The 16,385-nt window shown below is 42.3% G+C and overlaps 1 protein-coding gene and 1 pseudogene across 1 annotated transcript; one reads left to right on the top strand and one right to left on the bottom strand.

Moving 5' to 3' along the window:
• The first annotated feature begins 3,455 nt into the window (after positions 1 to 3,455).
• C1GALT1C1 (C1GALT1 specific chaperone 1) lies at positions 3,456 to 9,170 on the top strand. The gene is made up of 2 exons (XM_066356732.1): positions 3,456 to 3,611; positions 6,273 to 9,170. Exon 2 carries the CDS (start codon positions 6,279 to 6,281, stop codon positions 7,230 to 7,232), a length of 954 nt encoding a protein of 317 aa, XP_066212829.1. The 5' UTR covers positions 3,456 to 3,611; positions 6,273 to 6,278; the 3' UTR covers positions 7,233 to 9,170.
• A 5,215-nt stretch (positions 9,171 to 14,385) lies between these two features.
• On the bottom strand, positions 14,386 to 15,437 carry LOC136385917 (GPN-loop GTPase 1 pseudogene; annotated as a pseudogene).
• Positions 15,438 to 16,385: the final 948 nt, after the last annotated feature.

The raw sequence follows: 16,385 nt of genomic DNA, 5'->3' as shown, positions 1-16,385 counted from the left end.
ATGTTTAATATTTCACTACACAGATGCAGCATAATTAATTCAATCATTCTCTTATTGATAGATATTCCCCATTTTTGCTATTATAAATAACGCATTTGCCGTTATACACTTAGCCTTACATTCTGGTGCTTTAATTTCTTGGAGAGAGATAACAAAAAGTGGGCTTGCTGGGCCAAACAGTATAAATATTCTTAATTTTAATAAATATTAATTGCATGTAATTTTAAATTAGGGCTACAATGTGAAATTGTGTTTTAAAAATGCAATCACCTAGCCCTGGCCGGTTGGCTCAGCGGTAGAGCGTCGGCCTAGCGTGCGGAGGACCCGGGTTCGATTCCCGGCCAGGGCACACAGGAGAAGCGCCTATTTGCTTCTCCACCCCTCCGCCGCGCTTTCCTCTCTGTCTCTCTCTTCCCCTCCCGCAGCCAAGGCTCCATTGGAGCAAAGATAGCCCGGGTGCTGGGGATGGCCCTGTGGTCTCTGCCTCAGGCGCTAGAGTGGTTCTGGTCGCAACATGGCAATGCCCAGGATGGGCAGAGCATCGCCCCCTGGTGGGCAGAGCGTCGCCCCTGGTGGGCGTGCCAGGTGGATCCCGGTCGGGCGCATGCGAGAGTCTGTCTGACTGTCTCTCCCTGTTTCCAGTTTCAGAAAAATGAAAAAAAAAATGCAATCACCTAACTACAAGTCAATCATCTCACTAACTTCACTTCAGATGCTAAGTATACTTAAACTCTAAAAGTAAAAAACTCGGTTTTTAGACACTCATTAACCATGCTTCTGGTACTGAAAATTCTATGGTTTGTTCTGTTTCAGAGCATCTTGTAGCAATACTTCCATTTTGGTATACCTCCCTGTACTAGATAAAAGATGCAATTTAAATTGCCTCCCTGTCACTGTCTCTGAATTCTGAGTGTCATTTCTATTTGTCCTTCCTTGCTCCCTTTTTACAAGGAGAGATTGGCTCTCTGCACTCTTAAAAAGTTTTTTTTTTCTTTTGGATAATATTTTTGTCTGTTTTCAATATTCTACTGCATTTTGTAAATTTGTCTGAAATTAACATTTATAAAATAGCATAAATCATAGACTAATTTTTTTAATAAAAAGCTTTCTCGGTATGTTCACAATATATTTTTTGTTCTTATTTATTTTTTAATCTATTGATTTTAGTGAGAGAAGAAGGGGAGAATGGGAGAGAGAGAAACATCAATTTTTTTGTTCCACTTATTATGCATTTATTGGTTGATTCTTGTATGTGCCGTAACCAGGGATTGAACATACAACCTGGGAGTATTGCAACGATGTTCTAACCAACTGAGCTACCCGGCCAGGGCTACATAGAGTAATTTTTATAAATGTTCCCTGTAAAATTATGTACTATTTTTTTCTGTTTTAGACACAGCACACAGACTGTTAATTGGGTTTTCCAAATTTTCTGTTCCTTGAATTACTTTTTTTCTACCTAATCTGTTGGTTTCCTTTTTAATTTATTTAATTTTTCAATTAGTTCACATTCAATATTATTTGTTATTAGTTTCAGATGTACAGTAAAGGGGTTAAAAATTCATGTAGTTTACAGAGTGGTCACCTGCTCCTTCAAGTAGCCACCAGACTCCATACATAGTTATCACAATATAATTGACTATATTCCCTATGCTGTAGTCTACATCACTATAACTATTCTGTAACTACAAATGTGTACTGCTTAATTCCTTCACCTTTTTCACCCAGCCCTCAACGTCCTCCCCTCTGACAGCTGTCAGTCTGTTCTCTGTGTCTATGTGTCTATTTCTACTTTGTTTATTTTGTTCATTAGATTTCACATACAGATGAAATCATTATGTGAAAATAGACAACATATTATTTAACAAAATACAGTGAAATACTCTCTAGACTTAAATTCCTTTCCAGTACTGATTCATTTTTTGGCCCTGGCCAGTTGGCTCAGTGGTAGAGCGTCAGCCTGGCGTGCAGGAGTCCCGGGTTCGATTCCCGGCCAGGGCACACAAAAGAAGCGCCCATCTGCTTCTCCACCCCTCCCCCTCTCCTTCCTCTCTGTCTCTCTCTTCCCCTCCTACAGCCAAGGCTCCATTGGAGCAAAGTTGGCCGGGGCACTGAGGATGGCTCTGTGGCCTCTGCCTCAGGCGCTAGAATGGCTTTGGATGCAACAGAGCAACTCCCCAGATGGGCAGAGCATCGCCCCCTGGTGGGCATGCCGGGTGGATCCCGGTCGGGCGCATGCGGGAGTCTGTCTGACTGCCTCCCCATTTCCAACTTCAGAAAAATACAAAAAAAATTTTTTTAATAAAATAAAATAAAAAGATTCATTTTTATATTCCTTTAAACAATACAATAACACCATTATAATTATTTGTAATGAATTGTTTAATGTCTTTCTTCCAGGCTACACTGAAAGCTCCATGAAGACCTGGATGGTGGGGCAGAGGGCAAATGTTTAGTAAATGCCTGAAATCTATTTGTCCATTGTTTCAGTGCTGCTTGAAACCTTCATCTAAACTGGGTCATTGCCAATATTTAAATATATGTCTCTTTATATTTCTTTAGGAACTCAGGCCTGAGTAAGTCACCACTCAATGTTGTTTGGATGGAATCTAGTGACACTTTTCTAAATACTTCTAAGAATTTGTGCTTTTTGGGGAAAAAATCCATCTCACAAAGGAAAAAAAAAAGTTTAAAAGGCAGATAACATGTTTAGAAGAAAGAGAGCTCTGCACATGTAATTAGGAGACCTGGGTCCTATTCCCACCACTGCTGTTCATTTCTCTGTGGCCTTTAGGAAGTGCCTTATCCTGGTTCTGGTTCCTCAGCTGTAGCTCTAGCACTCATTAATTATCCAAATATGTATTGTCTACTCCATGCTAGCACAAGGTAAATGCTAGTGATACAGGGATGGAAATAATAGCCAACATTAATGAATTTTACTTCATGCCTGGTCTTTTGCTGACAGTCACATGCACTATTTCATTTAATTTCCTATGAGATAGCACTACCATGATATTTTCTGCACTTCACAAAGAAGGGAAATGAGGCATAGCGAGGTGAAGTAACTTTCCCAGCATACGAAAGGACGCAGTGAAGACAAGCTTGGATTGCAGACAGTGGGGCTACAGGAGTCGTGGGTTGAGAACATTACTGTTAACTGAAAGGTGCAATGACGACGGAATGCGTTAAAGAAACCACTGAAAGATGTTGACACTAGAGTTGCAATGAGCAATGCTAGTTAGGAGGTCACAGGCAAGCAGGCCTCTCAGGTGATCCCACTGGGTACAGACTGAGTGGGTCACGACAGCAGGACGCGCGCTTCTCCCACCTCAGGAGCAGGCGAGGAGTGAAGCTGTGCTGCCTGCGCGCGGCGCAGCGGGATTCTGCGCAGCCGGCGGCTCCGCCTGACTTAGGGCTCCTTTACCCCGCCCCGCTGCCCGTGCCTTCGCGGCCTCCACTTCCTGTTCCTCCTCGCCGTTAGCGACACCAACGAGAGGACGCCGCCTGCATCTAGAGCAGCCCGACCGGGAGCGTAGCCGAGGGGCGCGCGAACGTGGGAGGAAAGCCGTGCGCGGCTGCGCTTTTCCACCGCTGAGTCGTTCTAGACGTGGGTGAGTGCCAGGGCATCGCCTGCATCCAGAGCAGCCCCTGGAGGGGCTCTCCCTCGCCCCTCTTTTGGGGATGACCTGGGCCTGGCCCACTCCCAGCATGCTCTACACGGGGCGCCCGGGCAGGTGCAGTGGGAGGCGTGTTTGGGGTAGTGGAGGGGGAGAGACTGAGAGCCACTTTCTTGCAGGCCCTCCGTGGCCGTTCAATGGGGTCTTGAGTTGACCATGACATCCCTTTCACTTCTGGTCTCCATTTCACCCTCTTCCCTTTACCATACTCCACCTCAACTATCTTCACCTAAAAAGATGCATCTCAGAAACCACTCAGGCACTTTTTACTTCATTTGTGCCCCTGTGCAGTTTTGCTTCCCTTTCCTCTGCACCAGATATCCTATCATGTGCATCTCCAGTGTCACTTTTTTTTTTTTTTGCCTCTCCTAATAAAAAAAAGATCTATCCCTTAGTAGTTTAGAATAATTGTTATAAGTTATAAATGAGCAGTATCCCCATCAGGAAGAATTCTTACATACATATGCCATTATCAAGCTGGGAGATATGTGTAAGTTATTTATTGGCCAGAAATAATAAAAATTGCATAATATGAAATGCAAAAATCTTGTCTTAACCAATTTTATAGTATATCTCCAATTCTAATATTAAGCAGAACTTGGTTCCTGTCAATTCTCTTTTCCTTCTTAGAACTATGTTTACTGACCAATTTCTTTGACACAAGAAAACTGTCCTGCCTCTTTCCCCACCTCTTACACCCAATAAGGAATTACAGCTGCCAAATTATTCCACATCTGTCATTTTAGTAGAAGTCAAAGTCCATTTCCTCTGGAAGAAAATCAAGGGACAATTTCCTTATAGCAGTATGGTGATGTTTGTAAAATATCAATTATGGTTAACAAATCCCACCTTTTTTTCATTTGCAGGAAAACAAAGTTATTTTGTAACTTGTTTATTAAGTTCTGGATGATATGGGTGAAAACACTGTTGAGATCATTATTCTGTAATAGAAAAAGCATTAAATTGATGTAAGGAGATCTGATTTCTAAGTCAGTTCTACCACGAACTGTGTGACTTTGGGTCAGTTACCCAAACCCTCTGAACCCTCTGTTTCTCTGTCTGTAAAATGAGAGAAATGACATTAGGTAGTTTCTAAGAACGCTTTCAACTTTAAAAGTCAAAGGGAAAATCTCAATAGCTAAGTAGACCATTCCTTCTGAAAATAGAGGAGATTCGGAAAATCTCATCAGCTGTATTTAGTGTCTGCTTTTCTTTTCATTTCTAATTGAAATACAAGTGTAGATTTTTCACATTTCACTTTCTGAAAGAATAAGGAAATATCTTGGGAATAAATAAAAATGATCATTAAGGGTTCCCAGGTATGCCTATATTGACTCAGTTCTTAGGCAAATAATTATTTCACTATGGGCTTTTATTACATCAATTAGTTGGGATAATTATTGGAAACAATTCAGTCTTAGGAACAATAGGGTGAATACTAACATGTATGGTGTCATTCTCAAGAAACTTGCTTTAGATGTACTCAAGACACCTAAGGACAGCAGCCATCAGTTAAATAAAGCACCAGGTTGAGAACAAAAATGACAGCACAGATACCATTGATACTTTGCCAATTTTGGGTGGTTTTTATCTGTTCGATTTAAGATTTTGATATAAAGGTCTTTGTATATCTGCAGAGGTATTTAAATAATATATTGCAAGCTTGTGAAACAAAATTCCTTTAAAGGGAATTATGGACTGGTAACCTGTGTAACATTGTTTCTCAGATTAATTCTTTGATTTAGTAATTGGTTAATTAAATCCCCATAGATGAAATACAAAAATAGCCTCCCAGAAAAATTCTGCCTCATAGAGGTGTTGCTGCAAAGTTCTAGTTTCTACTGAACAGTATAAATTGGAAGCTAATGATTCTTAGACTCCTTGGTACTATGTACAGCTAACTTGATTTCAAACCTGGGAACCTTTTTTAAATATTAAGAGCAAAATATAAGTGTACAAGGAATACCAGGTCAAACCACTAGACCCCTGGTCGGCAAACTGCAGCTCGCGAGCCCACATGCAGCTCTTTGGCCCCTTGAGTGTGGCTCTTCCACAAAATACCACGTTTGGGCGCTACCTCGATAAGAAATGTACATATCTATATAGTTTATGTTTAAAGATTTGGTGGCGCAGTGGATAGAGCATTGGACTGGGATGCAGAGGACCCAGGTTCGAGACCCTGAGGTCACCAGCTTGAGCGCAGGCTCATCTGGTTTGAGCAAAATGCTCACCAGCTTGAGCTCAAGGTCGCTGGCTCCAACAAGGGGTTACTCGGTCTGCTGAAGGCCCGCAGAAAAGGCACATATGAGAAGGCAATCAATGAACAACTAAGGTGTTGCAACGCGCAATGAAAAACTAATGATTGATGCTTCTCATCTCTCTCTGTTCCTGTCTGTCCCTGTCTATCCCTCTCTCCGACTCACTCTGTCTCAAAAAAAAAAAAAAAAAAAAAGTTAAAAGATTTGGCTCTCCAAAGAAATTTCAATCGTTATACTGTTGATATTTGGCTCTGTTGACTAATGAGTTTGCCGACCACTGCACTAGACTAATACTTTTCTATTAAGTATCCTAAGGATTTTTTTTTCTTCTTTATAGGAAAAAATGCTCTCTGAAAGCAGTTCATTTTTGAAGGGTGTGATGCTGGGAAGCGTTTTCTGTGCCTTGATCACTATGCTAGGACACATTAGGATTGGTTATGGAAATAGAATGTCTCATGAGCATCATCACATACAAGCTCCTAAAAAAGAAGATATCTTGAAAATTTCAGAGAATGAGCGCATGGAGCTCAGTAAGAGCTTTCGAGTATACTGTATCATCCTCGTAAAACCCAAAGATGTGAGTCTTTGGGCTGCAGTGAGGGAAACGTGGACCAAACACTGTGACAAAGCAGAGTTCTTCAGTTCTGAAACTGTTAAAGTGTTTGAATCAATCAACATGGAAACAAATGACATGTGGTTAATGATGAGAAAAGCTTACAAATATGCCTTTGATAAATATAAAGGCCAGTACAACTGGTTCTTCCTTGCACGCCCCTCAACATTTGCCATTATTGAAAACTTAAAGTATTTTTTGTTAAAAAAGGATCCATCACAACCTTTCTATCTAGGCCACACCGTAAAATCTGGAGACCTTGAATATGTGAATGTGGAAGGAGGAATTGTCTTAAGTATAGAATCAATGAAAAGACTCAACAGCCTTCTCAGTGTCCCTGAAAAGTGTCCTGAACAGGGAGGGATGATTTGGAAGATATCAGAAGATAAGCAGCTAGCAGTCTGCCTGAAATATGGTGGAGTGTTTGCAAAAAATGCAGAAGATTCTGAAAGAAAAGATGTATTTAATACCAAATCTGTTGGGCTTTTAATTAAAGAAGCAATGAATAATCAACCCAACCTGGTAGTAGAAGGATGTTGTTCAGATATGGCTGTTACTTTTAATGGACTGACTCCTAATCAGATGCATGTGATGATGTATGGGGTGTACCGACTTCGGGCATTTGGGCATATTTTCAATGATGCGTTGGTTTTCTTACCTCCAAATGGTTCCGACAATGATTGAGAAGTGAAATGAGAGGATATATGTCATTACTGTATACGACATGTATTGTCATTATTTGTAATAACAATTATATATCCAACTCAGCAGTATGTTTCTATTTTTTATTTTTCAGTTTGGTGACACTGGTTTAATGACACATTAAAATTTAGGAATACATTTTTAAATAGGGTGGGTTTTTTCCTTAAAACATGAAAATATCCAACATATTAGAAGTAAATGTATTAAGAATAATTTTGCAAATAAAGCATATATTATTAAATATGTTTATGTGATAAATAGTAAATGATGAACATTTGAAATCTGTGGCACATGTTTTTTTCTGATTGGTTAAAAAATTTACCATGTCTAACTTTCTAAGATATGCAAATGAATCACTAGTTGTGAATTTGTGATTAAATTAATCTGTTAGCTGTGTTTCCATCACTTCTAATGTTAGTTTAAGTTCTAAGCCTCTACAAGTGCCAATAAATTTGCTTTCTCAAAATATACAACCAAGCGACAAAGGAAATGTACCCAGTCAATGAAAAAGTGGAAATTGAAATCTGTCCTTGAGAGAATAAGTGACAATTACTTACAGAGTTTAATTTTTCCTGGGAGCTAATCTCGTGGCATTCTTAGCATACACAATTTCATTGTAACTCTCTGTACTTCTCTGTGTAGATACTAGAATTGGATTGGTGACTATGAAGAATATAATATTATTTAACTGTTGTTTCCCAGTTAATCAAGCTCTCATCTGTGGCTTGGATAAAAAATATATCACAGTTGATATTTATTTACTCCTGATGGTCTAATAGGTTCTGTGAAAGTTTCCTTTGAAAAACTTCTTTTGGCAATCTGGCAGTTTCACCTACCTGAATTAAGTCCTTTCTGGTTTTGTTTACCTGTTCAAATTCTGAAATTTTTCCCATGTTCATGGTTGCACCATATCCAACTCTTTTTTTTTTTTTTTCCATGTGGAAGACTTATCCTCACTATTCACCTTGGATTACCATACAATTTATCTACTATAATTGGGCCTGCATGTGATATATTAAATCATATCCATAAGCCCCGATAGGGCATGAGACCATGACATTTTAGAGATCAATATTTCCGGCCCTGGCCGGTTGGCTCAGTGGTAGAGCGTCAGCCTGGCGTGCAGGAGTTCCGGATTCGATTCCCAGCCAGGGCACACAGGAGAAGCTCCCATCTGCTTCTCCACCCCTCCCCCTCTCCTTCCTCTCTGTCTCTCTCTTCCCCTCTTGCAGCCAAGGCTCCATTGGAGCAAAGTTGGCCCGAGTGCTGAGGATGGCTCTGTGGCCTGTACCTCAGGTGCTAGAATGGCTCTGGTTGCGGCAGAGCAACACCCCCTGGTGGGCGTGCCGGGTGGATCCCGGTCGGGCGCATGCGGGAGTCTGTCTGACTGCCTCCCCGTTTCCAGCTTCAGAAAAATACACAAAAAATATATATTTCCTGTAACTGGGCTCGTGATGTTAACGGTTTCCCACAGCTTTTGTAAACCAGAAAGAAAATTTCCTAAAGAGAACCTTGGGCTTCAAATTATTGATCATCAGAGTAGTGTGTAAAAATCATTTTTAATTTATCTTATTTTCCTTTTGGGGTTCAAATGAAGGGTTATTAATTTTGAAAAATAATAAAAACCCTTTATCAAGCACCCTAATATGCCATCTCAGAAGCAGTTATGATGGATCAAATCATGTTCAGTGTGAGTCCAATGACAGGCAGTATCTCACTAACACCCAATTTATAGGTGCTGCCTTGCCCCCAACACCAGTACATAGTGTATGAGGGTATAGCTGTAATAAGTATATCATTACACTTCATTCTATTGTTTTATTTCCTAATGGGTGTTTAAGTAACAATTGCTTTTTAAACCAAACTGATACTCTGTATTTCTATACAAAAGTATTTCTTTATAAAATGTTACTTAAGTAACATGCTGTCTCTTTGAACTTATTTGTGTTCAGTCTTGTAGATAAAATCTGAATCTGTAACATAGAAAATAGTAGTACTAAGGTCACGTTACAGATTTGATTACCATGCATTCAACAGTCAGAAACTATAACCTCACTTTGTTACTTGGGGGGGGGACTGTTGGGAAGAATGAAGTTCTGATGGAAATTAATCATGTTTGTAAATATATTTTACATATGGCTAATGGTTACTGTAATGCCAGCAGCCAAGGCCAGGCAGGTTCACATTGAATTTGGGCAGAAAAACTGCAGAGCTGGAAAGTGGTGGGCCATTCCCATTTAATAGATTATTTCAATGGATGAGCATAAGGGCAGGGGAAAACCACTTCTTATGGCAGCAAGCCATAAGAATAACAAAGCAGCCCCTCACAGTGGTGGGCAAGCAATCTGCCCTGAGGGAAAGCCCCTATAGCCTTACATAGGCTGTGCACACATGGCTCTGCCACGTGCTTATGCACTAATCAAGCAAAGTGCAAGCAAGCAAGCCCAACACAGGTATTTTCCCTACAGTTACTGTATTGGACACCACAGGTATAACTAATTCCAGAACTGTGAGACCCACTGACTGAGATATGAATGAGAAAAACACTTAAGTTTCTTCTAAAAATTGTATTTATCTTTCTCATTGTGTTGAATACAATGGAAACTGCAGCCGGACTTGTTGCAAGGCCCAGGCCATCCCTTACACAAGTTCAGTGACTAGATCATCTCAAAATTAAAACATTATATTTGGAGCAATTTAAAGATGAGACCCATTAACTTATTTTTTCATGTAGTTAAAAGATCAGTTATGTGTCAATCTGGTTTGTAATGCCCAGATTTTTCTGTAATGCATTTTTTTGATAAAATACTTGTATTTTTAGAATGTTTAAGTTGGAGACTAGGTACCAGATGATCCAAGTTAGGTTACTCTGATAAAGCAGGTCATGAGGATTGATACCTGAGATTCACCAGGTCTGGACTTGTCAGACTGTTTTAGTTAGAGCAGTGGTTCTAACTCACCCCCAGATTGCTGAGCCTCACCCCCAGTTTCTGATTTAGGTCTTCAGTGTCCCATTTCTAACAATTTCCGAGGTGATGCTTAGGCTTCTGGCCCAGAAACCACACTTTGAGAATTATTGGAATACAAATTAGGCAGAGATAAAATTCCTTAAGAGAAATGTCCTACATTTTAAGATACTATGAAGAATGGAGGCAGAATAAACCCTTACCATGATTGTTCTATATAGAATGTGCTCCTGACCCAAACCCATAGCGTTTGAGTAAGTCACCAAGGATACTTTGGATTAAGATCAAAGTGCAATACAAACAGGGCCTGACTTTATCCGTGGTGTTGGGAAAACAGCTGTTAGGCTTGTTTACTGGTGTACGGACTGCAAGCACTTTGCTTGATTAGTGCATGAGCACATGGCAAAGGCACGTGTCCATAGCCTATGTTAGGCTATTGGTGCTAGCACTCAGGGTGGATTGCAGAGGATCAAACGGGGAATTGCCTGCCCACCATTGAGAGGGGCCATTTTGCTGTCTGTTCACTTGCTGCTGTGAGAAGAGGGTTTCCCCTGCCTGTTTGCTCATCTGCTGTTGTGAGAATTTATTAAATGGGAGTGGCCCAATGCTTTCTGGCTCCACAGTTTCTCTACCGTCTGCCCAAATCCAATGTGGACCTGCGTGGCCCTGGCCACTAGCATTACATCTGGCATACTGGGCAGGATTTGGAGCAGATCAGTATGGTACCACTGACACCCTTGAAGGGTGGGGTATAGGAGTGGTGGCTGTTCTCCAGCATATGGTTCCCCATGGCTGATTTTTGGGGACCGTGGGCTGGGTGTTTTTTACAGCCCTGCAAGAAGAAACCGAGAGCTCTGTGTGTAGGTCAAGGTTGAAAGCTCCGAGGTGAGCTGCAGACCGAGTAGCAACAATGACATGAGCTGGAATGGTGACTGGAGAAAGAGTTGCAGATCCAAGAACGGCAGGTCAGGCTACAAGCTGAGAACCAGCAATGGCGTGAACTGGTACGCTCACTGGAAAAGAAGGCCGACCAGGTTTGAGAGCTGCAGTATGAGATGCAGGCTCTGATCACCAACAGTGCCTGGAACTGGAAATCTCTGGAGAAGTAATTACTTATTTATGAGTTGCAATTTGCACTGAAAGCTGAATGTTGGCAGCAACAGGTGTTGGAGAAACAACTGCAGTTTCAAGAGCTTCAGCTTCAGTCTGAGAGCCAGCAGCTGCAGGGGCCAAAACAGTTGTCCAAGAAGGAGCAGCATCCATGTTGTTGGAGTGGCTCTGAGTTGGTGGGAGCAGGCATTTCCAACTCCTCTTTTGAGGGGGAGGCTAAGACTGAAACTGCCATCTGCAGACTCAGAGCCTGGCCAGTGCAAGCCCAGAAAGTAAAAACCCAACAACCAAGAGTCCCTCAGGAACAGACACAGCCTCCTTCACAAGTAGTTGAGCACTCTGTTGTTCAGCTCTACACCCAGGCAGAGCTGATAGAGTTAGGGGTGAAATTCAGGCTGAAACCCACCGCATTCCTGGCAGCCTGGTTGCTGCAGTTGTGGGACATATGGGTGGATGGCATCATGCTCTCTGGAACAGAGATGGACCATAAGGCTGTGAGGGCTGCTGCCTGTGCTACCCCCTTGACTAACAAGAGAAATAGGCCTATAAAGGTTACACAAACACAGATCTGAATAGATTTGATTGTGGCCAGGGCAGATAGAAATTGGATGGCAGGTCTAATAAAGTACTTTTAGAGCTTTGGCGGCAGTGTAAGCCACAACAGGGGTTTCAGCCACTGAAAAGGCAGGGGAAGCAGGAAGCACCGGCAGCTGCCAAGAAAATGGCTGGTGTTGAGGTGGAACAGTTGCAAGATTACTTGTTGGAGACAGCTGAATGAGAGGAGGATCCCCAAGACCTGTTATCCCAGTTTGAATAGGGGGAAAGCGAACCATTCAACAGGGAGGGGTGGGGCCAGAGACCCCATGTGAAATTGGCAATCCACTGGTCCCTTCTAATGTGCAGCAGGTGTTGGCATTAAAAGGTAATAGGTACTTGACCGGGCAGTGGCACAGTGGATAGAGCATTGGACTGGGATGTGGAAGGACCCAGGTTCGAGACCCCGAAGTCACCAGCTTGAGCACGGGCTCATCTGGCTTGAGCAAAAAGCTCACCAGCTTGGACCCAAGGTCGCTGGCTCGAGCAAGGGTTTACTCGGTCTGCTGTAGCCCCACGGTCAAGGCACATATGAGAAAGCAGTCAATGAACAACTAAGGTGTCACAACGAAAAACTGATGATTGATGCTTCTCATCTCTCTCCATTCCTGGTTCCTGTCTGTCTGTCCCTATCTCTGACTCTCTCTGACTCTCTCTCTCTTTCCCTTTAAAAAAAAGGTAATAGGTGATTTTTTGCAGCAGCAACAGCAGCAGTAAGAACTGTCAAGGCAGCACAGGCCTTGAATGTGTTTTACCCTGTCAGGCCCTGTGAGCTTGCTGAGGGGGTTGGATGGTGCTTGTGGCAACAGACAGAGCATTTATGGAAAGGCCCTGAGATCCATTAATAAAGAGCTGTGTGGCTAGTTGCCTGTAATAAACTTCCACTTCGGGTGATTTGCACAGACAGCTGGGCTGTAATAAACTATTGAACTGTGACTAGAGGGGATCACCAGCTCCCTTACTGGATGGACACACCACTTGTGGACTGTACTATAAAAGACTTTGTGGGGGGTATGCAGCACCTGTGGAGGCCCTCCTGCACCGGGAAGTTGCTGTCACCCAGTTGCCAAAGTCACTTTCTTCAATGGATTTAGCCCTGGACTATATAGGCCCTCCCACCTACCATAGGGTAGGGGGTTAGGGTTAGGCCTCCTGTTAGCACCTTCAGCAAAGTGCTCAGAGAGGCTCTGTGAAGGGCACCTTTGTAATTATTGTATAATTTGTGCTGTTGTTATAGTCTGTTTGTTTCGGTAATATACCTCACTCCAAGCACAAGGGCCATCACAGAACGTACCTGTTGTGTAGATTGTGAGACAAACAACCCTAAATGGGTGGAATGTTGGGAAAACAGCTGTGTTAGGCTTGCTCACTGGTGTACCAGCTACAAGCACTTTGTTTGATTAGTGTATGAGCATGTGGCAGTGGCACATGTGCATAGCCTATGTAAGGCTATGGGTGCTTGTACTCAGGGTGGATTGCAGAGGGCAAATGGCAGATTGCCTGCCCACCATTGTGAGGGGCCATTTTGCTGTTTGTTCACTTGCTGCTGTGAGAAGAGGTTTGCCTCTGCCTGTCTGCTCACCCACCATTGCAAGAATCTATTAAACGGGAATGGCCCAATGCTTTCTGGTCCGCAGTTTCTCTACCATCTGCCCAAATCCAATGTGGACCTGCCTGGCCTTGGCTACCAGTCTTGCACCTGATTAATAGGTATGTGTACAGAAAAAGCTTTAGTAAACACCACTGCCTTACTGAAACAGGTTTGGACATGTGTCTTTAAATCTCTCTGATAAACAGAAGTGAACCTATCTGTGATTATGTAATTTTCTTACTTGAAAATATGACAGGCAGGCTTACAGCAGTTAAAATTTAAAACTCTTTATTCAAGTCACCACCAAAGCAGGATTCTTATTAATTAATTATATGCTTTGCCCACTTTCTTCAGCACGCCTGGCGTCCTATAATGAGCTACTAAGCATGAGGCACATTCCATACCAACACTGACTGGTTGCCAAGGAGACTCCACTGTCACTCTGTACGAGCTGATGTTTCCCTTCTCCCTTTCTGCTAAAAGGAGGGGAACTCATGTGTCAAGGACAAGATTCTAGAGAAGCAGAGGCAATAGAGCCAGCCTGACACTAGGGATCTGAAATGAACAAGATGTTCCCTAGTCCACCGACAGCAAAAGTATTTGAGTACAAATGATAAAACATGAAGTGTTATGCTTGAAGGAATACCAGCATCCAAGAACAGAATATCCCTCTGTGCAAAAATCCAAGGGAAAGACCAAGGGGAACTGGCCTCTACCTGCCAGGTGCAAATGTCTTCTATCCCTGGCTTCATCGGAGTCAGGAGATTTTCCTAATAAGAGAAACTGCTGTTCGGAACAAAACTTTTTATAGTAACCCTAATCAGAGGTAAGGACAGTTCCTTCATGGAGTTCTAAACTTTTGGACTTCTAGACACTATTTGTTGTTTCTGTTCCAGTATTGTGCCATTGATTCTTGCATATAGTTCTGGAACACTGGCTCTCCATGGCTTTTCTGTCTGTGGTCAGTATCATCAGTATCACTGTACGCTTCCTCATCCTCTTCACTCAAGCTTCACTAAGTCAAGATCACCTCAGAAGGGTCCCGCACAGGAGATAAGCTGTCTGTAGCAGTTCCTGTGTCCAAGGCCACAGAGCCCATATCTTTCAGAAGGCATTTCAGTTGTTCTTTCTGCTGCGGGCTCTGTGCACTGGCCAGAGATTTTCTCAGACATTCATATTCAGGATGCTACTCTCTTTCATACTCTTCTGCAGCACTAGTGACTCGCATAAAGAGTTCATCTAAGTATGTACCCAGAACAGCAGACACCCCTACCACCCAGAGTGAGCTGTAAAAGTCATCTAACACCAATCTCATTGAACGAGTCAGGTTACTGACATATGTAGTCTCTTGATTCAAGGAATCTTGGAAAGCCTTAAAAATCTTGCATCCATTCCACTGCAAAGCTGTGATCAATGATATCACTACGAAAGTGAAAGGAAACTTGGTTTTATACAAGATGCTGCATGCCTAGAGCATATTGAACATGAAGGTCACTGTATTGGTACTTCTTGATGTGTCCATTACACAAATGACATATTGTTAGAGGTGAGGATGCCAAGCCGGAGTGATGATTGTCCCAGAAGCTGACCAGGTGAATACTTCAGTCTGCCCAGGTGTGTCATTCAAGATATATTTTGACATGTTCTGGGCCTTCTCAATAAATTTCATCACCAGATCAAATCTGGTAGCAAAGAGATTGAGTGAGGTCACTATGCCACCATTGGACCCAAATCCATGTTGTTTTACGACTTTATATCTCATGGTGTCACTAGTCTCTGTATTGGCAGGGAAGGGAATGTCATGCACAGCTGGGTCCAAATTGTTCATATAAGGTAGAGATCCTCGGCTATCTATGCAAGTGTCCTGTGAGCCTCTCCATTGAAACAGTAGTTCCATGAAATCGGGAACCTTGTCAGCCTCATTTTCACAGTATCCCCAGTGACTCTGTTGGAGCGTTTGAGTCAAACTGATGACAATTACCAGGCTGCAAGGTCTCAAATACTCCTATAATGCATTTAACAAACCCATCTATTCGGCTTTCTTAAAACAGGCCACACCTATATTAGAGAAGTTACTGAAAGCAGAGTCTGGTAATAATGTACCACTAATTTGCCCTTCATTTGTTAAGAATGTGGTGTTCCTTTTAGGGCCAGCTGGATTGGATTAATGATTCAATGCTTGTCTGAGTGGTTACATGAAGAGCATGTTCATAAAAGTCTACCTTTCTTTTAGCATACAAAGATATTCAGAAATGTTTGCTAACCCCCCTGCAAAGGAGGCAGGTTCACATGGGATTCGGGCAGACAGTAGAGGAACTAGGGAGCCAGAAAGCCATTCCCATTGAATAGGTAGAGTCTCGCAAGGGCAGACGGGCAAACAGGCAGGAGAACGCTGCTTCTCAGGGAAGCAGGGGAATGAACAGCAAAACGGCCCCTCACAGTGGTGGGCAAGTGATACAGCCAACAGCCCCAAAGGAAAGCACCATAGCTTTACATAGGCTACACACACGTGGCCTTGCAACATGCTCACACACTAATCATGCAAAGTACAAGCAAGCAAGCCTAACACACCTGTTTTCCCAACAGAGTCTCCCTAAGTTTAATTTAAATATAATCTCCCAGTAATTCCCATTTTGTCAAAGATAAAATACTATAAAGTATTTTAAAGTATAATAGGAACAATGACTTGCTTGAAAAGTATGAAATAAAATGATGGTATATATCTAGGGTCTCTATCATAAGAGAGAGAGAGAGATAAATTCACCTTTATTAGTATGGAGTCTATATCCTATAATATTTCTTGTATATTCTGAGTATCTATGTGCTCAACATTAGACCCGGTATTTTGTGGAAAGCAAAAAGAGCCCAAACTCA

This window comes from Saccopteryx leptura, chromosome X (genome assembly GCF_036850995.1).
Source record: "Saccopteryx leptura isolate mSacLep1 chromosome X, mSacLep1_pri_phased_curated, whole genome shotgun sequence".
In the NCBI taxonomy this organism is placed as follows: domain Eukaryota; kingdom Metazoa; phylum Chordata; class Mammalia; order Chiroptera; family Emballonuridae; genus Saccopteryx; species Saccopteryx leptura.
This window is presented reverse-complemented; position numbering and strand designations above follow the sequence as displayed.

Bases quoted from the DNA above. Each gene is read 5' to 3' on its own strand.
- C1GALT1C1 (XM_066356732.1), top strand. From the start codon at position 6,279: ATGCTCTCTGAAAGCAGTTCATTTTTGAAGGGTGTGATGCTGGGAAGC.